This window comes from Gossypium arboreum, chromosome 12, assembly GCF_025698485.1.
Source record: "Gossypium arboreum isolate Shixiya-1 chromosome 12, ASM2569848v2, whole genome shotgun sequence".
NCBI classification, from domain to species: domain Eukaryota; kingdom Viridiplantae; phylum Streptophyta; class Magnoliopsida; order Malvales; family Malvaceae; genus Gossypium; species Gossypium arboreum.
The window spans coordinates 12,899,808-12,927,727 of NC_069081.1; the positions used below are offsets into that span (position 1 = coordinate 12,899,808).

Consider the following 27,920-nt stretch of genomic DNA (forward strand, 5'->3'; position numbering starts at 1 on the left):
AATGGTGTGAGAGTGGCCATGTGGGCCCACACGGGAATGCCACATGGGTGTGTGGGTTTTGGGCCAGGCCGTGTGGGCCATACGGACTTGTAAACCTACACGGGCATGCGGGCTCATAATTCTAAAACTTTCTCTAGGGTCGCACGAGTCGTTCCGATTGACTATGGGCCTACCGTAGGGTCGATAAATGCTAACCAAAACCTATTTTATGTGCGATGGTATTCTAATAGACTAATCTGAGTAAGATACTAAATGTATGTTTGACTATACTATTTAAGTATGTATCCATTTGTATACGAGCATGTTAAGCATGTTTAATCTGATATATCTGCATTTGTATTTTGTATCTGTGTTTGGAGATGGGAATTATATATATATGTGGAGGAAGTGATCTGTATGGCGACTCTTCGCCTATATTCTGGCAGCTTGTCTGCATATTATCTGATATGTGCTGCATCAACACTATATGGTGCGTAGGGATGGGTGGGTGTTTTTAACCTCACTTGGTGTGATGGGATGGTCAGAGATGGTGTGTAAAGGATGGGTGTAGGACTCTGAATATCTGCTCTGTTTATCTAATTCTATTATCTGCATCTGTCATGAATCTAAGTCCACATCTGTATCTGTCTGTATATGAGATTTTTGTGTATATTGCATGTCTACTTCTGTTGGGTTACACACTGAGTTTACGAAAACTCACGTCTGTTTGTTTGTTATGTACAGGTAATCCACAGACTTAAAAGGATCAGTGCGGCGGAGTCTCATGGTGATCACAAGTTTATGAACAGAATTTAAATATTGGTTTTTATTTAATTAAGGATTATTTATGAGAGTTATGTAATTTTGGACTCTCCAGATTGTTTGATTTTTTTTTTTTGGATTTGGATTTCGTTTTGACTCTTTTATCATGACTGTTGACTAGAAACTTTGTTTTACAAAAACAAAGATTTTCTTTCCTAAAAATACGAATTAGATTTCCAAAATATAACGGTTTTAAAGACTTTCGCTCTAAATTATGTTTTGGCAAAAGAATTAATTAAATAACGATTTCAATAATAGTTACGTAAACAAATATGGGATATAGAACTTGGATGATTTATTGAACAACTTTACAAAGTTTTATTGAAGTAACACTGATTTCAAAACCCTTCTTTGTAACACTCTCGGATTCGGCCATAACATGTAGGCCGGGTTTGGGGTGTTACAGTGGCATTAATATAAGGTTGAAGTATAGTGGTAAGTAAGTATAGTGAAAATTTTTAATTTCTAGACAAATTTTTACATTAACCCAATTTAATATGTACAATTTATTTATGCATTGCTAAGCTCCGAGCCTACGACTTTATATACAATTTAAATGTCAATGGAAACCGATAGTAGACAAGATTCCATTGGCAGCCTGAACCAAGTGCACTAAATCCATGATTATGGATGCTTGCAAGTAGATTGTAACCAACGCTAAAATCCCAAGAGCCAAGCTAGGTTTGGTATTCATCAAATACGATTGCAATAACCCCACAATTTGGCAAATGAACTCGTTGTACGATGTATAATACTGCTTCTCCCACTCCATCCAATCCGCCGGTGGCTCATAATTTCTCTCAATAATCTTCATATCATGAATCCGTTTCCTTAACACGATCAAGCTTTCATTCACTAGTTGTCCACTGTGATTCCATTGTTGAGACTCTCTTCCGGCTGCAAAAACCAGACTGCAGCGAGACCTTTTATCGTGCCACCGTGGGGTAAACATTTTCCGGGAATGTAGAGATGGAAGGAAAGAAGAGGAAGAAAGAGAAGCTGATTCCATAGTTGAAATTGGAAAAATCTATGCAGTTAAACTACAGAATGGATGATGAATATTATAGCTATGCGTTCCACAATTTATTTATAGACATGAATGTCAAGATGTATCGTTGATCTCAAATGACATTAAATTAAAGCTTGACACATGGCTAATCACCTAGTTGCAAATAAAATATTGGTAGATTTATATCTAAAAAAGTTGGTCGGTTTCAGGTTTATATTTTCTTTTGTTGAGGAACATGGTATAGTAATGAAGGTCGGTGAGAAACTATTAATAAAGTTGATTGATTTGTTTAATCTTGCTACGTTTCCGTAATAGATTCTTGAATCAACTGTTGGTGATGTTGAGATCGTCGCAATTTAAAACACAACTTCAAATACATAATTATTTCTTCGAATTTAAGTAATTCTTCTATTAGAAAATTAAAATTGTCACAAGCGGTGTGACCAGTCAAGTCTTCGCTTCGTTTGGACTTATCATAAACATACTCTTTTCATATATCAAATATCGTTTTCTGTTCACCGGTTCTTCGCATTTTTTTTATACGGATTAGAATTTGAAACTTGCTTGAGTTTATGGGTGCAATTGAGTTGAGGTCAATTTAAAATTCAAGTGTGTTTTTACCTATAAAATTGTCATATTAATTGAAAATAAATTATTAATTTTGTTAATGATAAAATATAAAACAATCAATAATCAAATATAAACATTTCAAAATATAAAAGTGAAAGTTTTCATCAAAATAATCAAATAAAATAATATTAGTCTATAATTGAAATTAAAACCATAATCGCCAACTAAATCTTTAACTCGTAAGAAGTTTAAGCACACTCAAATATATATATTTTTTACGAGTAATTCTAAGTATTATATAAAAATAATTAAAATATTATAAATCTACTGTTTACAGTTCACACTACTCAATATTTTATGATTGATGTTTTACCCATATTTTTTCCATTACGTCTCCAAAAATACAACCAAGCTAAAAATGTCCCTTTAGTTTTACATTATTTTTATTTTGTTGATTTGATAAAAAAAAAATTCTTATGTTGATTGCATTGACATTTATGCACCAGGAGAGACAATCATCCATGCGATAAGGGATTAAACGAGGCCCTATTGGCAGAGGATGATGAACGCTGCATTGATTGGATTGAGCGTGCATTACAACTTATGGTGGTGTCTGGCAAAAGGCTCCAAGCATCCCGTCTTTGAACACGCGCGTAGTCTCCAAGTGGAAGTCTACTTGCATAATTATATGCTATTAAATGGTTTCCCTATGTACTCAAGCTCAATGTGGAGGCGGCTTATGGGAAACTGGCAGTAGGGGTGGGACCGATTGGGTGACGCGGCTTTGGTGTGTGTCGGTGGCCAGCATTGCTGAGGCCTTTGGTCCGAAATTCTCGAGGCACAGGCTTTTGTTACCGCGTTCGATTTGTGCATTAAGAAGATCTTATCCACGGGTGATTATAGAGGGAGACGTATGGCATAGTCTCCAAGCTTCAAGCCCCCTGACGCAGTGTTAGTGGTGTGGAGCATTTAGCACAAAAATGAAGCATAAAGAAATGAATTGTCACCTCACAACCCCCAAGAGCACGTATAAGGAAGCCCATGATACTCTGTAAGGATTTAATTAGATATGAAAAGACTCAATCTGAAAGGAGTTCCACTTGAAGCAGGAGAACATGATCAAGACCTATTTAAATCTGAAAAATTAAGCAACAAATTCTCAAAGTCATATATAATCCAATACGAATAAAAATGAAAAGAATAGGAATGGAGAATAAGCAAGGTTTGGCCAAGAACAAGAAGAATCCTTGTTGAACTTGAATTGGATGAGACTTAGGACATAAGTAGCCTGTTGAACTTGTTTAATGATCCTTGGGATTCTGGAAACCAAATAAGAGTAACTAGAACACTTACAGATCAATTCCAGAAGCCTAAAGAATGGATTAGAAAGAAAACCGAAAAGAAGTTTAGAGGAGATATGTTGTTTTATTGAAATTTTTGGAAAAGAATTTCCAACAAGAATAATAAATGGTTTAATCAACCCTATTTATTAGTATTTGATTTTTCAGGAAGGGAAATGTAATAATTATCATCAGATAAAATAGAATTATATTGAGAGAATGAATTTATCCTAAATGGATTAAAGATATCCTATGACGGTAACACATATGAGAAGGTTATTAAACAAACACTTAGCAAAGTTGTTTTGCTAATGATAGATAATGGGGAGAGTTCAATCATGATAAATAATGTTATAATTAATGGATAGAGAGTTAGAACTTAATTACAAATTATTTTAGCCATAATTATATATGTCTAACTGATCCCTCAGCTAACTCAGTATAACCTTGATGGCTTGCATTAATTAATGAAATGAAAAATGTGAAAGAACAAACTAGAGAAATTGATCGCATGTATCACTATCCGCAGTGAATGTGTTTTCTTACCATGAACAAGAAATGACTTGGAATTAATTTATGTCTCCGAATTATTATTTAATATGAAATTAAATAATTTAAGTTTGAAGAACAAATTAAATTAATCAAGTCATTATAGTTTCACGATAACAAGATAATTAAGTTAAATTGTTCATAGATTCTAGCACGATAAAATCGTTATAATTTTAATAGAATTAAAATTGGGTTGAGAAAATAATTTAATTAATATGATTGATTATTTGAATTAATTAAAAAAATAAATAGAATTTGTGTATACGAAAATATATTTATCGGGTTTGAATAAATTATATGAGTTGATTTAAATACACATATAATTGATTTGATATATGACAAGGTCTGACAAGACTAATTTAACAGCAAATTGTGGAAAGCCCTAGTCCCAGAAAAAGGTTGCTGTTGCCGCCCCAATGGTACACTCTTAGTAGGAGTTGCATTTTCCGATTTAAATATTATTATTTGGTTAATATTTGTATACATTGATATTCTATCCAAATGTAGAAACACTATTTTCTTAAATAAATTCTATCTTTTGACAAGAAATCTTCTTTCGATTTACAACCCGTTAAAGTTTCACAATAAAGTTTTCATTGATTTGCTAATAGAGCCCACACTATAGCAAATTGAGGTCGAGGATAGTGGAGAAGATCGAGTGGTTGAAAGTAGAGAATGATTTAGTCAACTTCATACAAAACACAGGTACAATCCAGGTAAATAACTTTATTGCTATAAATACCACAACATGTCAATTTCGAAAGAAAATTTTAAATTATGTTGTGCATTATTCCGCTATTTTTCAAACTAATTTTTCCAAAAATAAAAGCCCTCATTCGAGCTTTCCAATAAGTATAGTTAAAATATCCAATGAGTAGTGGAGCTAAGAGATGGTACTTGCTTCTTTCATGGCCTCCATGATTGTAATCAGTGCAATGATTGCCTTCAACTAACTGTTGAGTCCTACTCTAAGACTAATTGAAAAAATATGTTTGCACTCTATCCCAACTTAGGGTCCTAAGAGTTGGTTGGATACAAGTTCAAATAAGACTGTGTAAAAAAAAGCAACAAGTAAATAAGAGAAAGAGTGAAGGTAAGCACACAATCTTTATTAACGCAGTTCGAAAAATAATTCTACTCCGTGGAGTCTTACTTAGTACATGATTTATTCAAAAATCGATTCAATAACCTATTGGCTAAAATTCAGTCTACCCTTACATAAGAAGTATCTACAATCTTAATAGATAACTTTGACTTGTTACAATTACTCACCCAAATAACTTCATGTAGAAAAGAGCCAAGTTAGCTTGTATATATTAGGAATTTACTGATATGTTATAATCTGGTAGAATAGGATTTATTATTTATTTTCTTAAGACAAATAAGATCAGTCATTATTAATTTCTAATTAGTTGCTTTCCTTGTTTATTAAGATTCCTAACTTTGTGGGATTGTCCCATTATCTTTCTTAGAATAATGGACTGAAATGTCAGTCATCTTAATATATAAGTTAGGTTGTATTTCTTTTATAAGAAGAATAATTTTCCCGTACTAACTTTCTCATGGTACCAAAACTAGGCTCTAAACCCTAAAACAACATGCATACATAAACCATCTCCTCTTCGGAAGTCAAATCCAGACCTGAGCAAAATCCTTCAGCAAAAAACTATGAAAATTTCTCAGCCAATATCACCAAAAACTCTCATATTCCTATCACTAGTCACAAGCTCAATGGCCACAAATTTTTTTAGTGGTCACAATCCTTCCTTATGTATATTTCTGGTAAATGAAAGAATAATTATCTCACCAATGAGGATCATATTCTAACAACAATGGATCCCAAGTGTCCCACGTGGAAGATTGAAAATCATATAGTCATATCATGGCTAATAAACTCCATGACCACAAAAATAAGAGAAGATTTCCTTCTCTACAACATAGCTAAGGAAATCTGGGATGCGGCAAGAGAAACTTACTCCAGTTCCAAAAATACCTCTGAACTTTTTGAAATTGAAACTCGTCTTCATGATTTACAAAAAGAAAGGAGATGATTATCACTCAATATTTCAACACAATAACTAGATACTGGTAGCACCTTGATCTGTTTGAAATATACCCTTGGAAATGTTCAGATGATGCAGCTTTACACAAAAATATTGTTGACCAAAAGAAAACATTCAAATTTCTCCTTGGTCTCAATAATGATTTGGATGAAGGGGGAGAATCTTGGGCAGCAAGCCTCTACCTTCCATCCGAGAGACATCTGCTAAAGTTAAAAGAGAAGAAAGTAGGAAGAAACTGATGATGACAGAAAAAATGAGTTTCCTGGTTGCTGAAGGCTCAGCCTTATATACACATAACTCATCTCAGGATAACAAGTAAAGAAAAGGAAGACCATGGTGCGACCATTGTAAGAAACCTGATCACCTCAGAGAAACTTGCTAGAAATTTCATGGGAAGCCTGCTGATTGAAGGCATAACCGAGCACGCCGGGATCGGGATAGTTGAACAAATGTTGTCAACACTTCTAACAACAACAACAACACTAGCTAAGAAATCAATCCATTCACCCGGGAGCAAATTGAGGTACTATAGAAATTACTCGGACAAATATCCCTACTACCGAACAGTATACAAGCATGCTAGTACATCAAGGTATATTTTTTTCTGCTCATATTGCAGCAACCAGAAAATTAAGGTTATGGATAGTTGACCCTAGAGCTTCAGATCACATGACCGGAGAGATTAATGTATTCTACAAGTACAGTCCATAGTCAAGCCCCTATACAGTATGAATAGCAGATGGATCACTCTCAAAAGTGGCAAGAATTGGATCAATCAAATTTACAAAGGACCTTCTTCTCTTATCTGTCCTTTATGTTCCAAAATTAGATTGCAACCTGATTTCTATTAGCAAACTCACTCATGACTTGAACTATGTGACTAAATTTTATCCAAATCTTTGTGAATTTCAAGTATCAAATTTAGGAAAGGTGATTGGCAATACTGAAATTTGTGCTGGTCTGTACTTGCTTAAAAGGAACTCTCTTCTATATGGACAAGTTCATTCAATTTGTGTTTCTAACTCTTTCTCCAATTATGTTTCTATTTCAAATGAAAATCAAGTCATGTTATGGCACTGTCGCCTTGATCACCCAAATTTTCTGTACCTTGAAAATTTACTTCCTCATTTGTTCAATATAAGCCTTCACATCCCTTTTCTATAATTCATAGTGAAATTTGGGGACCTTCACGAGTGCAAAATATTAATGGGTCTCGTTGGTTCATGTCTGTTATAGACGATCATACTAGAACCACTATGAAAGAAAAATATGAAACTGGGGAAATCTTTAAGTCTTTTTACTCCATGATTCACACCCAGTTCAAAAGAAAAATTTAGATTCTTAAGACCGATAATGGCAGGGAGTATTTTACATCAGCCTTGGGTTCCTATTTCATAAAACAAGGAATTATTCATATGAATTCTTGTGTTGACACCCCCTCAACAAAATGGGATAGCCGAAAGAAAAAATAGACACTTGAGGTAGTTGGATCACTCATGTTTACTAATCATGTACCTAAACACTTCTGGGGTGAAGCCATCCTTACTGCCACCTATCTCATCAATAGAATGCCTAGTCGAATGCTAAAATTTCAGAGACCTTGTGAAGTCCTCCTACAAGCCTTTTCTCATGCTACATATTTTCCTTCTGATCTTCCATTCAAAGTCTTTGGTTGTTCAACATTTGTTCACATACACCAACAACATTGAACCAAACTTGGTCCCAAATCAGTCAAATGTATTTTCCTAGGATATTCTTCTAATAAAAAATGGTACAAGTGTTATTCACATGTTACTCAAAAGATGTACAATTTTATAGATGTCACCTTTTTTTAACAACAATCCTATTTTTTCAAATTCGAAATTCAAGGGGAAAACTCAAGAGAATTTCAACTTTGGGAAATTCTTCAAGGTACTCAATCTGTGTATGTTTCACCCCAAAGTGTCAATCTGGCAATCTTACTCCCTTTCGAGTTTTCAAATATCTTACTTCTTCCAAGTCCTCAAAATCTTAATCTCCATTCCACATCACATCTAAACAACACACCATCCGAGCCTTAGTTCCATGAGTCCACTAAACCTCAACTTAGTGCAAATCATTAAGAACTTTGTGTCTATTCTAGAATGAGATGACCTACTAAAAATCTGGAGAATAGAACTAAAATCAGAGATTGTCAAGAACTTAACTGGAGTCTCTTACTTCAAAATTGTTGGGTTTTTGACACACTTTAACCAGGGTAAAGTAAGAATTTCAAACAGAGCACCAGCAGCAACGTATTATACCCGGATAAAATATGAAGGAAAAATGCTTGAAGTTCAAGCTTTTAGCTATTGTTGGGGATTTTTGACAGCAGAGGAACGGAGCAGAGGAAGAAATACAGATGTAACAAGGCAAGATTTTTACTTGCTCACAAATGTGCAGCAAGGGAGCTATGGCTTCAGCTCATTTAGCTCATTCATTCAATTAGAAAAACAATACATTTATAGATAAAACATATTACCAAATACTACCTACTCCCACTTAGTAGCCTAAGGACTTGCTAAGCATTACTTGTACACATCAATAAGTGAATTATCAGCTCAATCATCACCTAAACCCATCAAAACATCAATAACTAAGTTCATTTTCAACCAAACTAAACTAAATTGCAACTACAACAATCAACATGTTGTCTAAAGATGCAAAGATGCATACAAGTCGTATGCACTCAACAAAAACATAACAGCAGCATGGATGGCCAATTTCCAACACTCTTCCTTGGACTCCATGCTGCAAATGTCATTTATTCATCAAGTTTTTGAACTTGGCAGTCCTTAGATGCTTTCTTTCAAGCTGACCCTACACAAGCACTTCATTTTCAACCTTGGCAAATGGAGTCTTCTCCTCCTTCACAGCCTTGGTTGACAACACATCTTGCCTTGTTCCCTATTACAGCCATGCTTCTTCTTGCATAAACAGCTTGCAAGTATAGTTTGCTTGCCTTCAGTCTGCCATTTTTGGCTTGCACCTACTCGGGCTTGCATTTTGCTGCTCGCAACTATACACCTTTGACAGGCTCGCTTTTTTGCTTACTGTCTTCAATAGGTGTCTTCAACTTTGCTGCTTGCAACCATACACCTTTGACAGGCTCGCACTTTGGCTTACTGTCTTTAGTTGGTGTCTTCAATAGGCTCGTAACTATCACTTCTTGCTAAGCTTGCAGCTTTGACATCTTGCTAAGCTTGCAGCTTGCACATTGGAAAGCTCACATTCTTTCCTTGAAACTCCTCCTTCAGTCTATCCCAGGCTTGTTTTGGTGTCTTCATTTTAACCACCCATATGTTATAGCCTTCTCCATTGGAGACTGGTGGTGCAGCTGGTGAGAAGCCTGATGAAGCCATCGTTTTTTTTTTAAAGTTTGCTAGAACAGGTCCCTTAAGAATGCGGCTCTAGATACCAATTGTTGGGTTTTTGACACACTTTAATCGGGTAAAGTAAGAATTTCAAACAGAGCACCAGCAGCAACGTATTATACCCGGATAAAATATGAAGGAAAAATGCTTGAAGTTCAAGCTTTTAGCTATTGTTGGGGATTTTGACAAGCAGAGGAACGAGAGAGGAAGAAATACAGAGTAACAAAGCAAGATTTTTACTTGCTCACAAATGTGCAGCAAGGGAGCTATGGCTTCACTCATTTAGCTCATTCATTCAATTAGAAAAACAATACATTTATAGATAAAACACATTACCAAATACTACCTACTCCCACTTAGTAGCTTTGGGACTTGCTAAGCATTACTTGTACACATCAATAAGCTGAATTATCAGCTCAATCATCACCTAAACCCATCAAAACATCAATAACTAAGTTCATTTTCAACCAAACTAAACTAAATTGCAACTACAACAATCAACATGTTGTCAAGAAGATGCAAAGATGCATACAAGCCGTATGCACTCAACAAAAACATAACAGCAGCATGGATGGCCAATTTCCAACAAAAATTTCATACTTGTATAGATTATTCGACTCGTGAGCCTCTTGTTCATTCTGTTGATGATTCCAATTTGCCTATTGCTCAAATAAAAGGTGTCCAAACATGTACAAACCATCCTATTGAGAAATATGCAGCATATGGGAAATCTCTTCCATCATATAAAGCATATATTTCAACGATTGATAATATAAAGATACCAAATTCAATTCAAGAAGCCTTGAAAAATCCAGTATGGAAGAAGGCTGTCAAGGAAGAAATCAAGCCTCTAAATAGCAATGGAACTTGGACTCTTACAGAGTTACCTCAAGGGAAGAAGCTAGTAGGTTGCAAGTGGATATTTGTAGCTAAGCATAAAGCAGATGGAAGTATCGAGAGGTTTAAAGCTATACTAGTGGAAAAGGGCTTTACTCAGTCACATGGAATTGATTACTAGGAAACCTTTACACCTATTGCCAAGTTAAACACAATTCGAATACTGCTATCATTAGCAGTAAACAAAGACTAGTTGTACCAACTAGACATCAAAAATTCCATTTTGAACAGAGATTTTGAAGAAGATGTTAACATGGAAATACCTCCAAGTTTAGAAAACTCTTCAAACAACCATCAAGTGTGCAAGCTGAAAAATCATTGTATAAACTAAAACAATCACCTCGTGCTTAGTTTGACAGGTTTTCCAAAACAATAGTAAAATCAGATACAATTAATGCGAAGCAGATCATTCCTTATTTGTAAAATCCTCATCAGAAGTTAAAATTGATATTCTCATTGTTTACGTTGACAACATCATTCTAACTGGAGATGACTCAGAGGAAATTATCAAACTCAAAAGATTACTTGCTGCTAAATTTGAAATTAAAGATCTTGGCACTCTCAGATATTTCCTAGGCATGGAGGTTGCTCGATCTAAGGCAGAGATTGCTATATCCCAAAGAAAGTACATCTTAGATTTGCTAAATGAGTCTGGCATGCTTGGGTGTAAACCTATAGAGACGCCTATGGACCCCAACCTAAAGTCAAAGAAAAATGTGGAAAGTGTACCAGTGGATAAAGGCCAATATCAAATATTAGTGGCCAAATTGATCTATCTCTCACATATGAGGCCAGACACTGCATTCTCAATTAGTGTTGTTAGCCAGCACATGAATGATCTGCATAAGGAACATTTAGAGGCTCTGAATCGGATTCTCAGATACCTAAAGATGACAGAAAGCCATGGTTTACTCTTCAAAAAGAGTCAAAGTCGTAAGATAGAAGTTTACACTGATGCAAGTTGGGCTAGAGAATTAACTGAAAGAATATCAACAAGTGGTTACTACTCCTTTGTTTGGGGCAATCTTGTGACATTGAGAAGCAAAAAGGAGTCTGCGATGTCAAGAAGTAGTGCAAAATCAGAATATCGTGCTCTTGCTTTGGGTATTTGCAAGGGAATATGGATTCAGAGATTACTAAGAGATTTAAAAGTTGATTTTAAGGACCAAATAAAATTATATAGTGACAATCAATTTGCCATAAGAATTACTAAAAATCCAGTTCATCACGATAGGACCAAGCATGTGGAAATTGACAGGTTTTTCATTTTAGAGAAGGTCAATAATTGAATTGTCCAATTGAACTACATCCCTACTCAACTGCAACTTGCTGACATTCTCATCAAAGCTCTTCCAAGAATCAGCTTTGATAAATTCAACTCCAAGCTAGGATTGTATAACATATACACCTCCGCTTGAGGGGGAGTGTAAAAAAGAGCCAAATTAGCTTGTAAGAGATAAGATATCTCGACACAGTGGCATCTTGATACCACCAGGAACGGGCAAAACAAACTCTAAGGAATCAAAAAAATTGAAAAATTGGATCTATGTCCAACGGATCACACCTACCAAGAAAAAGTATTTTGTTTTGGTTCGACCTGTAACCCCATATGAAATAAAAGTTGCTAACTCAAAACCAAATCTTGAAAGATTTTGTTGCAATCAATATAGTAAATCAATATAGATTTATAGTAATAGTAAATAATAAGAATAAGTAATACAACAATTTCGAACTCTATTTAGAATCAAACCACCGTACGGTATTTTCTTTAAGTATCTTGTAGGATACTGTTGTTCCAGCCACATTTCTCTTTTCGCTCTACTAGTAATTTAATTGGAGCTTGAACCCGAGTTTCGGTGGTCGTCTTATTCAAAACCCCAATTATGAAATCCCCTCTCTCCCACTTCACACCTCGGAACGCACCGTTCTTATAGAGAGAAAGGCACTTTCACATCTTCTTAACCCGAAATGGTGGGGAGAGGAAAGGTTCCTTTTTTAGGGTACTCGGGAGCAGATCCAGTGGAGACGAGGTGGGGCTCTGAGCTCAGAGGATTAGAGCACGTGGCTACGAACCACGGTGTCGGGGGTTCGAATCCCTCCTCGCCCACAACCGGCCGTATGCTTGTTTGAGTAATAGCAATGAGATTCCCCAATATCATGCTAAGAATAGCTAGGATTTCCAGAAGAAGATGCCATTCGTTTGATGAGAAATAAAAAAGTACAAACACAAACTAACAACAAATACATAAGTAAAATGTAACACAAGCACTTATAAAAGATATATCAACACATATGACAGCTTCCTCGTGTAGATAAAATCACGATTTGATTTGCATCATTATCCAGGTTAAAGTCCTTCAATGTTAATCTCAAATAAAATCTTAAAAGCCAAGCAAACTAGTCAAATTGATCACCAAGGTCTAAAGGATAAGGATAAGTTCTTGAGATAAGGCAAGTTAATCATTTCTGCTCTTCCTCTTTTAAATCCGACCATCATCATTGAAGATAGAGTAAATCATGGCTTGAGGATCATTTTCTAATAAATGTAACATATTATGAAGATCAATATAAAAAAATGTCAATAATGTACTGCACTTAGGCTATCCTTAAGAGATATTCAAACTATTGTCAAATATCTGTTCAAACATGATGTTTGAATAAGGGTTAGATCATGGTGTTTAAACATGCAATTCAAGACAGTTAAGGTCTCAACATAATGGTTTGAGTTGCTAAACATACAATTAATATCTTAACATTTTGGTTAGAGGTTGGGTTCCTCTACTTGAGATATGCTGCATATCCAAAGACTATTAACTTGGTTCGAACCATACATCAAAAATGAAGAGGTAGGAAAGTTTTGACTGCTAAAATGTGTGTGGTATTCGGATATAGTAATATGGTAAAATCAGCCTAAATTATATTTAGTTTAGAAAGTATGTGAAATGATGGATTGATTTCTAGATAGTATATTTTATTTTTCTACAGGTTAGGAAGTTTGTTTTTGTCTCACGGGATATTCAGTTTTCCATATAATTATGCTTACTTCTCCCTCATAATTTTCTTACTGTAATTGGTTATCTTTTTAAGAAAAAAAAAACAAAGAATTGCAAAGGGATTTTCTTCCTTTAAAGTTCTATATGTTTTGGTTTGTTTATATTGAGATCATCTTGTGTTTCATTTTGTTTAAGAAAGTTCACTTTATATCATAGCTTTGTTGTTATTTAACCGATGTTATTGTATCATTTAAGTGATATTTTAGCCCTTACTGCTACACTAAATAACCATTGTGAGTACACTAATGGTGTTGGACATAATAATGTTATGTGAAACAAACATGGTGTTTTTAGTGTTTTGTAATCTAATTATATAACACTTTTTTTTCCCTCTAAAAATGAAAATTACTTCAATGAGTGAAATACCTATATTTGATTTTCAAGTTGTGCCTTTCAAGAGATAAATTCAGGTCTTAAGGGAAAAAAAGGTGAGATGTAAATTAAAGTGTAAAAAAAGAAGTCATTTTAGTTTACTTTTCAATGTTAATTTTCAATGTAGTTTACTTCATTGGAGTATGCTAATCAATTGGTCCAAGATTTTTATTTTATTTTATTACTTTCATATGTAAATTCAAGTTTAATTTTAGATGAATTATGGATAATTTTAAATATTATATAAAAAATAAATTGTATTGATTACATAAAAATAACTTAAATAAGTTGTACTTTTACGTGGAACATGAATTTTAAAATAATGTTTTTAAAGTTTTGGGTTTATTAATCTTAGTGGTTTCTAAATTTTTAACTCCCTAGCTTTTTAGGAGTTGTGGCATGTGGTTAAGTACTCAAGCATTCTAGAGCAAACCATTCTTGCGATATAGGAGTGATTATGAGTTTGTTAACTACATATAAATAACTTAATTAAGTTGTGGAACATGAATTTTAAAGGAGATTTCCAATTCAAATTTGTATAAATGTTAAAATAATTTTAAATAATTATAAAATAAATAAATAGTTAAAATATTTATATGAACATATAAAATGATACCTTATTTTTAAACAAATACTCATAATTATTTCAATAATAAAAAATATTATAATATTATTCTATTTATTAAAATTATAACCTAACTTATTTTTAATAATTTCACAAATATCAAATAATTCAATATTTTCATTATATACAATTTTTAGTCTAATTCATTAAATAGTCATATTCTATTCTTATTTCAACGCAACCACTACAAATAATGTTACAGTATATGCATTAATTGACTTTGGGTTGAGACATTTATATTTATGCACTATGTTAGTAATAGAAAATAGTTTACCGGTTGAGTCAACTGATAGTTAACCTGATTTGCAAACAGTGTCCACTGTAAATTCGGGGTTATGACTTCTAACGAATTTGACATTATTCACGATGCTAAAGTGAATTACTGATAGAAACAAGTTGATTTGAGATGTCAGAACGATGAATTGATTTTTGTTGAGTTTGCTAAGATTGATTATGTTTCGAATAAAATTTCATTGATATCTACACATAAATTGATTTGATAAGACTGTAATGCATTTTTAGCCTTTATATTAGATTCTAGAGTATCTGAAATAAAAGTTGATAAGTTGCTAATAGTTTTACGAGTTTACAGATGTTTTTTCTGAGGAATTGTCAAGTTTATCACTAGAGTGAGAAGTCGAGTTTGCTATAGAATTAGTGTCAAGGACTGCTCCAATTTTGATTGCCCTATACAAAATGGCTTCAACTGAATTAAAAGAATTAAAAGCTTAGTTGTAAGAATTAACCGATAGAGATTTTATTATACCGAGTACATCACCTTAGGGCGCACTTGTTCTGTTTGTGAAAAAGAAAGATGAGTCGATGAGATTGTGTATATATTATTGGCATATAAATAAAGTCATGATAAACAATAAATATTCGTTGCTTCGTATTGATGATTTATTCGATCAACTGAAAGGTGCCACGGTGTTTTTGAAGATTGTTTTCAAATTGGTTTCTACCATTTGTGAGTTAAAGATGTTGATACATCGAAAACAATATTTAGGAACTGTTATGGACACTATGAGTTTCTATTTATACCTTTCGAATTGATTAGTGCTTTTGTAACATTTATGAATTTGATGAATTAGGGTTTTATTTGATGATATATTGATTTGTCATAAAACTGATTCAGAGCATGCTCAGCAATTAAAAAAATTGTATTACGAATGATTTATTATGAACGCTTTGATAATTGTATTACTGAGAACGAAGCTATTACAGGAAAACGTTAAATTTGTTTGATCAGATAAATGTCAACGGAGTTTAACCAGTTGAAAACTTTATTGACAGAAGCTCCGGTACTGGTTAAACCTAAATCCAAGAAGGAATTCATTGTTTACAATAATGTTTCTCTTAGATGACCCTAAATTATGCTAGTTCGATTATCATAGAGTTGAGAGTTAAACCATTAATTCTTTAGAGAATTTGTGAGTTGCAAAGAAAATATTTGAATTTGTTAGCTAAACAAGAATAGATTCAGAATGATCAGATCACTAATTTCAATATTGATTGTGATAATAGTCTATATTTCCAAAATTCAATATGTGTACTAAACAATTTTTAAATTATACGAAACATCTTACACGAGGTTCATAGCAGCGTTTATTTGATTTAAACTAGGCAGCGACAAAATGTGTAATGACTTGAGATAGAGTTAATGGTGGTCGAGAATGAAACATGAAATTTTAGAGTTTGTACCGAGATGTTAGGTATGTCAACAGGTCAAAGTTGAATATCAAGTTTTGTCTGAGTTATTACAGCCTAATGTAATTTTCAAATGGAAATGAGTTCCGATTGGAAATGAGAGTGAGTCACGATGAATTTTGTATCTAGACTATCTTTAACGTCGAGAAAGAAAGACTCAATCTGGATTATTATTAATAAACTGATGTAATCTGTCACACCCAAAAATAGGGCTTAGGATTTTTAGGAGTATTTTGGGAATTTTAGCCTTCGAGTGTTCAGAATTTTATGGCATGGCATATCAATAATGTTTTCAATTATGGTTTTTAGAAAATTAAATCAATTCCTAAAAATGAGTTTTAAATACCTTTAATTTTCGAAAAAGGATAGATTTTTAAAAGAGTCAAAATTATGAGTTTTTATGAAACAATTAGACCAGAGTTTTAAAATCAACCTAAAAACCTCATTCAAACAGCTTTGTTTCACGTTAAGTTTTGCTCCTCACTTGCTTGTGTCGTTTTTTCTCTCCTCTTGCTCTTCTAATTTCTTTTGATCTTCAATTCCTAATTACCTTTGAATTCTAACACCCTTGAACCTTAAATCTTCATAAAAACAAAGAAAATCACCCAAACCTCACCAGCTTCTCCAAAACGTGAGTTTTCCAAATTTGTGTCAAAGCTTGTTTTTCTCCCACTGAAGGTAACCATTTTACTTTCTATGAGTTTTAAATGATATCTAGTCGCTTAAACTGAATTTTTAGCCATTGAAACGCATGTTTTAAAGAAAAGCTAAAAATCAAGTCTTTAATGGTGAATTTCGAGTTTGTGGATAAAAACTTGATTTTAAAGTGTTTTTCAACTTGTTTTAACATGATTAGAAGCTTTCTATAGTAATTTTGAAGTTTCATCAAGGATTTCCCGCATTTTAATGATTTTTTTTAAATGGCCAAAACTTGTCAAAAAATTTTGATACATTAAAAAGTGTAGTTTTGCGTAGTTTAAAGGTTAGGAATTAGTCGTAGATGAATATGTAGATAAATGGAATTTGTTTCATGCCAAAACATTAAGTGTAGACCAAGATATTCGAATTTAAAGTTTTCTATGTTAAAAGTTTCGGTTAAAAGATAAGGTAGCTTAGGCTTATGTTTGTGACTGTTTTAATGAAGTTGATGACTGATTGTTGAATGTTTGTTTGTGTGGTATGTCTTGTTGAAGCGTCGAAGTCAATAAGACCTTCAACGAGTAAAGATAAAGGCAAAGAAAAGCTTGTCTAAGTTTTTGGTTTTTCGAAAAAAGTGAATATTTCGGTGAGTGTTTTGGAATAGCTACTTATAAGCGATTCGTTGTGTATTTGGGAATTTAGAGGTAACTTAAACCCCTTTTCTAAATTTCGAGTGTAAATGTTCTTTTACCTATGCTAAATATGTGATAAATATGTTTGTGAATTATGATAAAGAGGATTATGATGTGATGAAATATGAACATGTTGGGATGATTGTTGTGATGGTTATTATGAGGGTAAGTTATTCATGCCATGTGACAATGTGTATAATGTGCTAATGATATGATTATACAGTGAATACATGCGGATAATCGGTAAGTAATATTTGATGACATTATGGATATTTTGGCATTTTGACTTAATGAAACTGTTGGATATAGTTGGCATATCATAGGATTGTGAGTACTCACTTATTTGTGATTGTGATATATGGGGCGCTGAGGTCCAGAGATAGTTTTGGAGAGATAAGGGAATGTGAGCCAAGCTCCATTCACTGGGATATGTATGTGTAGTGTGTTGGATAGCGTTAGCTATATGCTTCGCTTATGGGATATGTTGACTCTACAAGTCAATGTGTAGTGTGTTGGAGATCCGTGTATCCGATGTGTGGTGATAGAGTCTACCTTATGTTTCATAAACTCTAGAGCCAAATTATCATACACTGTTACTAATATGACTAAATGTGCTTATATGTGCTTATATGTGATTGATGTGTGTCAAAAAATTGATATATGTATGCCTAAACGCTCGTAAAAATAAGGTGTAAAAGAATGTAAGGAATATGACTAAATATGTGAATCATGTCACTTAGTTAATGATGTTTTGGGAATAAGTTGTGTAACACCCTTTACCAGTATTCAATGCTGGAACGGGGTACGAGGCATTACTGGACTTACCACACAAACTATCATACAATTCTGAGTCATAAATTTTGCATCTAAATTAAAACCATTTGCAATTAATCATAAAGTCTCTACTACGAGCCTACGAGGCCTAAAACATGCATTGGAAGTGGTTCGGGACTAAACCGAGAATTTTAGAAATTGGTGCTTCTGTCAACAACTGTTTTAACTTATCAAAGATCTCTTGACACTTCTCGCTCCAAATGAAATGCACATTTTTCTAGAGGATTTTTGTCATTGGCATTGCTATCTTCAAGAAGTCATTCACAAATCTTCGATAATACCCAGCCAAGCCCATAAAACTACGAACTTCTGACACATTCATCGATGCTTTCCACTGAACGATCGCTTCAATCTTTTTTGGATCTACTCGGATTGCATCCACTGATATCACATGTCCCAAGAACACCACTTCAGTTAGCCAAAACTCACATTTGCTAAATTTTCCAAACAATTGTTTCTCTCGCAACACTTGTAACATGATTCGTAAATGTTGTTCATGTTGGACTTCTGATTTTGAATAAATCAGAATATCATCAATGAAAATGACTATGAACCGATTAAGATATAGTTGAAAGTTTTGGTTCATTAGATCTATAAACGTTGTTGGGGCATTTTTCAATCCGAAGGGCACCACTAAAAATTCGTAGTGACCATAACATGTTTGAAAATCTATTTTCGGTACATCATTAACCTTACTTTTAACTAATAATATCCCGACCTCAAGTCAATCTTGGAGAAGACAGAAGCTCTTTTAAGTTGGTCGAATAAGTCGTTGATATGCAGAATGGGGTATCGATTCTTAATTGTTAACTTGTTCAACTGACGATAATTAATGCAGAGTCGCATCGAACCATCTTTCTTTTTAACAAATAATACCGGAGCTCCCTAGGGTGATGTACTCGGGCGAATAAAACCATGTTCCAATAAATCCTGTAATTAAACTTTCAATTCTTTCAACTCAGTCGGAGCCATTGGATACAGAGCTATAGATACGGGAGCTGCACCAGGAAACTCTTCGATTGCAAATTCAACATCTCTATCTAGCGGTATCCCAGTAATTCCTCAGGAAATATGTTAGAAAACTCACAAACAATTTGAATACTACTAATGTCTTCTCTTCCCATTTTTGAGTTAATGACATATGCCAAGAAGGCTTCACACCCTTGCTTCAACAATTTATCTACTTGTATTGAAGAAATAATCCGATTTGGCCCATTTGTTTTCACACCATAAACCTCTATGACTTTCCCCTCTTTATTTTGGATGGAAAAATTTTTCTTGCGACAGTCCAAAACTACTCCGTGTTCATTCAACCAATCCATACCCAATATTACATCAAAATCACCTAAAGGCATAATCAATAAATCTACCAGAAACACTAGATTTTGAATCTTTAAATAACAACGTTTACAAACTTGGTCTACTAATACAGTTTGAACCCAAAGGACCTGACACAGACATAGATACATTCGACATTTCATAATTCATATTCCCAGATTTAACCAGATCAGAATTGACATATGAATGAGAAAAGCCTGGATCTATCAAAGTATAAACAAGTGTGGAGAATAGAAGAAAAATACCTGCTACAACATCTGTAGCATCCCCTTCATATGCACGTGCGGATGCTCTGGTCTCAAATTGATCGGTGACTATATCATCCTTCTTTCTCGATCCTCCCCTCAAAACCAATCCTCATCTACTCGTCCCTCAGCTCCTCACTGTAGATACGACTCTCAGAGAATCATTGGGTGAATCATTTTCGTGCTTCAGACATTTTTTAGCTAAGTGTTCTAATGACCCACAGCAAAAACAACCTTTCACTAATTTCCAGCATTTTCCCTAGTGCTTCTTTCCACAATGTTCGCAATTCTGTATCTCTGAAAATCTATTTGGCCCTTTTACACTACCCACTAATAACGTAGGTTGACAGTCTTGCACTTTAATTGGCATGCTCGACCTTGTAACAGATTTTTTAGTTTCCCGTGAGTCTCTACTTTTTTTTTATGCAGAGGAAGGATTGAAGTTCCCAAATCGTTTACTTATAGCATGAGGGGGTTCAACCTTTTTGCATAGCCCTAGAGATTGTTCGACCATTTTTGCTTATTCTGATAAATCGGTAAACTCTTTAATTCTCAATATTACTAGTTGGGTCCGAATTTCATTGCGCATACCCCGAAGGTAACGTTTGCAATTCTCCTCTTCCGTAGGAGTCAACTCTTTCCTATACTTGCTAAGTCACGAGTATTCCCTTTCATAGTCTACTATCAACATATCTTCTTGTTTTAACATGAGAAATTCTTGTTTCTTATCTTCAAGATAAAGCTCACCAACGTATTTCTTCTGGAATTCAATTTCGAAAAATTTCCAATCAGCTACTTCTGTAGCCACATGTCTCGTAACTATGTTCCACCATGCATAGGCTTCTCCTTGTAAAAGTGAAACTGCACAATCAGGGAGTGTATTCTAACTGTTGTAAGATTCGAGTCATTGAATCTAACCAAAATTTTTCCATTGAGGGGTCAACTCCCTTTGTTCCAACAAACTCAGTAGCATCGTACCTCATTAGTTCTTTAATAGGTGCTCGCCTAGTCACAGATGTGGTCGTCGGGAGCGGAGCGACTCCCGCTACCCTTTGAAGAGCATCCGCTAACACTCGCAATACATCATTATCAAATTGCCCCTAAATTGGGCCACTAGTAGCATTAGGTCATCGTACCTCGTTAATGTGCACACTCGGGATTACCGACTCAAATTCGTCAGATTCTCTAGTGGATTCATTACCAATATGTACTTCTTGATCGACTACGTTATTAGCATCATCTGGCATCTTTACATTATAAATGAAAACATGATAATTAGCATCCAGTCCCGACTTAAACTCAACTCGACTTTGGCATATACCTCTAGACTCACTTCTGAGCTTGGTTTAGCTTGATAATCGGTTAAACTTGTAAGCTTTGATACCACTTAATGTAACACCTCTTACCTGTATTCAACGCTGGAATAGTGTACAAGGCATTACCAGACTTACAACGCAAACTATCGTACAATTTCGAGTCATAAATTTTGCAGCCAAATTAAAACTATTTGCAATTAATTATAAAGTTCCTAATACGAGCATACGTGGCCCAAAACATGCATTGGAAGTGGTTCGGGACTAAACAGAAAACTTTGGATTTTTTTTTTACAACACTTAGAAAATTTTCCACTATACAAGGGTCACACGCCCATGTGGATATGGAACATGCCCGTATGGGCAGGCCATGTGGTTACACACGCCCGTGTCTCAACCTCGTGTAACTCTCTGACTTGTAACTCATGAACAATTGAAATTCTAATTTAGCCCAATAAGGCTTCAATTCTCTCAATAATTCAGGTAACTTTATCATAAGATCAATTAATGATATGACACCCAGTGCCTAGCGGTAAACCGCAAAAAAAGGGTTGCGCCTAGCGCTAATCGGATTAACCGACAAAAATGAAAGTGAGCCTAGCTCTAGTTGGATTAACCAACAATATTTGTACCCAGTGCTAGTTGGATGAACCGAAGATAATGATTTTGAGCCCAACTCTCGTTGGATTAACCAACAATATTTGCACCCAGTGCTAGTCGGATAAATCGACAATAATGATTGTGAGCCCAGCTCTAGTTGGATTAACCAACAATATTTTCACCCCGTGCTAGTCGGATAAACCGACGATAGTAATTGTGAGCCCAGCTCTAGTTGGATAAACCAACGATGTTTGCACCCAGTGCTAGTCGAGTGTACCGACGACGGTAATTGTGAGCCCAGCTCTAGTTGGATGAACCAACGGTAATTACGCCCAGCGCTAGTCGGATAAATCGACGGTTGTACAAGTATCTACTTCCATAAATTTCTCATTCATTTTCCTTAACATTAATTCCATAATATGCCTACATTTTATATCAAGAGCTAATTTAGCATTAATTAATTCGTAACTAAAAATAAAATTAAGTTCGAGTCCTCGAACTTACCTTAACAAAATAGTTGTAACGGTGAGGTCGATAGCTACTCCGTTACCTTCATTTTTCCACGATTTGCTTCTGATTGATGTGTTCCTTAACCAAAGTTCATAATTTCATTCAATTAATGCTATTTCATCATCTTAATAATTATATTTATACATTCACATCATTCTACTTTATATTATAAAAATTATCCCAACTTTTAATCACTTGTTCAATTTGATCCTCAATGCCAAACATAGAATTTAACCTCATTAAAATTACATCTACATGTAAGTTATAAAAATTTCAAATAAATATAATTCATCTAAAATAGTCCATTACCTTTACAAAAACATTTAACCATTTAACTTTGTCACTTTGAATCTATGACTTTCAAGTCCTTAGAAGTTATTACTCACAATTTACTATACAATTTGCCCACTTTAGTCTACAAAACTTTGCATTTCTCATCCATGAAAACTTCCATCACTTTTATTCTTTCACAAAACTTCAAGATGGGCAATCTAATTCATAATATTAAAACACTAAAAATATCATTTTCATGACAAAACAACCAAGAATTACTTACCAATTTAGGCACGCATTAAACCCCCCCCCAAGTTGAACACTCTTCCCCTTTTCTTCCTCAAAATTTCGACAGCAAAAGCAAAGAAAATTTTTTACTTTCCCATTCTATCTTTCTTTTTACCTACTCTCTCATTTATCTATTATTATTATCACTTTATTTCTTTTCTTTTATTAATTTTTTTCTTACAATAATAGTTATCTATAGTAGATATCCTATATACATATATTAATTTCATATAGACACACTAACTCCATTTGACTAAAATCAAAATAGACTATTTATTTAAATAGCCTTTGTAACTAATTCTTTCTTATAATTAATTTTGTCCCTATCAATTAAAATTTCTATTTTCTATTCAATTAACTTCTAAAGAAAACTCCAAACATTACAATATTAATATTTTGAACCCGACACACAGAGGCAGTGCCCCGAAAGTATATTTTTCAACAACCCCAACTTTCAGGTCGTTACAAGTTGTATGTTGTTTGGTTGATGCATGACGACTTGTTTGCATAGTGGTTGTTCTGGGCATTCATTGAGCTTGTTAAGCTCACCGACTCCATGTTATCTTTTGTAGAGTAGTTGCGTTCCCAGTGTGAGAGGTGTGGTCATCAAGGGATTGATTCAAGCCATTCTTTACTTATTACAATAGGTGTTTTGCTTATTCTAGTACTAGGGAATAAAAAGGTAATGTGGTAGACATTTATATCGGTTTATTAAGATGTATTTGGGATTATTTGTATATTGCATATGTTTGGGAAGCTTGTGAACTTGGACACGGTGTTTGGTTTATTGTTTAGACACTTTGATGCATATGTGACTAAGTGAATGAAGCATGATGTTTAGGGACCAAGTTTGAATGAGTTAAATGCTTTTATATGCTGAATTTTTGTAACCTGAAGCAAAGGTATCGATATTACAGCTTTTAAAATGATACCTCTATATTTTTGAAAGTTTAGGGAGTCAGAATATCAATTTGGTATCAATATCTTGACTCGAGTATCGATACTCATGGTATAATTATCGATACATTGCGAAAGGTACTGATATTTTCCAATGTTTTGAAATTTGGTGAGAAACTGAATGCTAGTTTGGTATTGATATTTCCTTTAAGTGGGATCAATACTACTTGAAGTAAATATCGATACCATAGAGGCAGTATCGATACCTACGTAACATTTTTGGGAAAATTTGCTAAGTAGGCCCAATGCTTGAGATATGTGTTTCTTTGTTGTATGTTAGTATGATTAAATGCTAAACTAAGCTTGCATGACTTGATATTCTCATAGATGCTAGAATAATTAAAGTGAAACGAAACTGCATGTTTTTCAACACTGATAATTACAATGAAATCGACATAAAATAGTGGTGTGGCATCGCGGTATTCGACCTAACGTCCAGGCCGAGTATGGGGTGTTACAAAGTCGACTCACTTTATTGTAGTCAGAACGGATCACTCGCTTGAAAAGCTAGTTGAGTTGTATGTATCTAAGATTTACCTCTAAATTTCAGAGTAAACTTCATGAAGCTATGGCAAAAACAAACGGATAGTCGAAATAGGTAATTCAGATTCTGGAAGACATATTACAATGTTGTATCATTGAGATCAAGAGTAATTGGGAAAATGTTTACTATTGGCTGAATTCGTTTATAATAACAACTATCAATCTTGTATTAAAATGATACTGTTTGAAGCTTTTTACGGACAAAAAAATGTAGAGCTCCGTTATACTGGTCAAAATTGAGCGATAAAAAGCTAGTTGGGATAGGTTTGACTCCGAAAAAAACCAAAGAGCCTTTGAGATAACCAAAACTATTATCAAGTGAGAAATTTCGAGGACGAAATTTTCTATGAGGGAGAGTTGTAACGGCCCGTTTTCAGTGGTGTTGGAAACAGTGGTTTAGAGACCACAAATCTAACAAGTGAGTTCGTAAATATTTTTTTAATATTTATGAATCAAATATAATATTATATTAAATTTTGATTTGATAAATTTTGGTAATTGGACGAATAGTTAAGTTTAAGTGATTTGTCTTTAAAGTCAATTGGTTTTCGAAAATGAGCTATTGAGACTCCATTTATGCTAATCAAGCTCGTAAATATTTTATTATATTTAATAAAATATTTACAGAGTTACTATATAAGTGTATTGAATTCAGTTAGAAAATTTGAACTTTTAGATAGTTATTTAAGTAAAAGGACTAAATCATAAAAGCTGCAAAAGTTAATCGCTATTAATTTATATGAGCTAAATGGGTATAAATGTATAATTTGATGGTTTTAAAACTAATATGCCATAATTATTGTTTTCGGACTGTTAGTGATGAATTATGGAATAAAAGTTAGTGATGAATTATGGAATAAAATAATGTTTAAATTATATTAATTAAGTTAAAGTAAAAACAAATAATAATGGAAAGGCATAAAAAAATTATCATCTTCTTCTTTTCTATCTTCCTTCCATCAAAACACCATGGCAAGAAGAACACCAAGATCGACCAAGCCATTTCCTTTTGCATGGTATGAATTGTAAGTCCATTTTTAATGATTTTTATGTTTTTGAGACCGTTGTAGCTTAATCTAAGCTAATCCAGGATTAATTCATAAAATTGTTAAATGTTTTGATTCATGTCATTAATGAATTTGTGATGTTTTTGAAGTTTGATGATAGATTATTAAACTTGATAGTTAAATAAGACTATTTGTAAAGTGGTTTTGGTTGATTTTAAAGTTTAAGGACTAAATTATTAAAATAGTAAAGTTACATGATTTCTTGTGAAAAATGATAAATATGATCTGTATAGATATTATATAAAATTTTACTAGCATTGATTTGGTTAATTTGTGATAGATTTAAAATTTCGAGTTTAGGGACTAAAATGAATAAAAGGTAAAAGTTCAAGGTAATAGTGTAAAATATTATTAAATTATTGAAATTAGATAATTGAATTAAATTATTATATTTAGAGAAAGAAACAGATCAATCGGTTGATAATTGCGGGAAAGGAATAAAGTCATCGAGTAATCATCGTCGAGGTGTCAATAGCTATTGTGTTTTGGTAAGTTCGTAAATTGATTAAATTATTAGTAGTTGTATTTTTTATTTAATAATTATCTACGTATGTTGTGATTAAGTTTGTTTGCTTGATAAATGGTAATTGATGAAATGGAATTAAGTTGCATTGTTAATAAAGTTAAATGTTATGATTGAAAATGGAATATTGTATAGTTGAGTTCTTGTGATGAAGTAATGTGTATATATATATATAATTAAATGATACAAATATGAAACATGATGTGTATGAACCTTGTGAATGTTTAGGATACAAATGATATGTCATTAAGGTTATTTACTGTTTCGGGTGCTAGTCTTGGATGTCCTACCGATGGCTGAGGTCTTGCATTTGTTGCAGATTCTCCAAAACTCGTGTGAGCAGCATCATGTAGTCTAACATCCCAACCCACAACTCGTGTGAACAAACCCGTTTTACAGCTTGTGTGAGCATTGTTCTCGTGTATCCAACGTTATTTCATTGTGGTTCATCGAGTGAAAACTGAATAAGCTGTTACAACTTACCATTTCTTAAGCACAAATTATAAAATAAGCATAACATCATTACCAAGACCATAAGCTTAGTAAAATCCTATACAAGCACCATCAAACTCACAAGTTAGTAAGTTCAGACATGATACATATGAGTTCAACCATATCATAAATAGATTTCATGTACACATCATTTAACTCATTAACCTTTTCATAAGATCATGAACCATTATCCAATTGTATACATACCTTGCCATTAATCTTTACATACTTGTTAAACCATCTAGAATTGTATTGGATACTCAGGAATGCTCACACATAGTGTGCCTTTCCATATAACCATAACATTTCCTTTTCAATAGTGCTCACATGAACTGTGAAATGGGCTTGTTTACATGAGTTATGGGTCGGAATGTTAGTTACACAATGCTACTCACACAAGCTGTGGAGAATTCGTAACAAATGTAAGACCCCGACCATCAGTAGGACATTCAAGACCAGCACCCGAAACATGGAATCCTTAATGACATGTCATTCATATCCTAAGAATTCTTAAGGTTCAAACGGGATTATTTATCCATCAATTACTCAAACATCAATTTACATGTATTTTCAAGTTAGTTTATGAATAACACAATATAATCGATAATCAATCAAACTATCGTTAATAAGATTATAATTTATACGAACTTGCCTCGATAACTATAATCGTAAAAGTAGAACTAGAGACTAATCCAAAGCTTTCAACTTTCCTCGATTTAAATCTAGTTGTTGTTTATCTTGATCTAAATGAATAATTTCATTCAATTAAGTACCTCAAATTAACCTCAATATTCAATTCAATCTTTAATTTATATAATCATAAAATTACAAAATTACCTCTCCCATTTTAACTTTTTCACAATTTAGTCCTTAAGATCATAACTTGAAAGTTAACTATTTTAACCCAAACCCATGTTCACTGGTTCTACAAAGGACCTTGGAACAGCCCATAATTACCAACATTTCACATTAAAACCCATGAATTTTTACACTTTCAACAATTTAATCCCTAATCCCAAATTCATCAAAAACCACTTGACAAAACAAGTTTGTATAACAACTAAGATTGATAATCTATCAATTAACATAAAAAAATTCAAAAATAATCATATAAAGTCCCTCAAAATTTAACAATTTTGCAAATTAACCCCTGAGCTAACGAGACTAAGCTAAAATGAACTCAAAAACATAAAAATTAATAAAAATGGGACTTGAAAACCTACCATGC

General features: G+C 33.5%; 1 protein-coding gene across 1 annotated transcript; it reads right to left on the reverse strand.

Moving 5' to 3' along the window:
• Positions 1-1,275: 1,275 nt before the first annotated feature.
• On the reverse strand, positions 1,276-1,915 carry LOC108479027 (uncharacterized). Its single transcript, XM_017781459.2, has one exon. The coding sequence runs from the start codon at positions 1,808-1,810 to the stop codon at positions 1,361-1,363; it is 450 nt and encodes a 149-aa protein (XP_017636948.1). The 5' UTR covers positions 1,811-1,915; the 3' UTR covers positions 1,276-1,360.
• Positions 1,916-27,920: the final 26,005 nt, after the last annotated feature.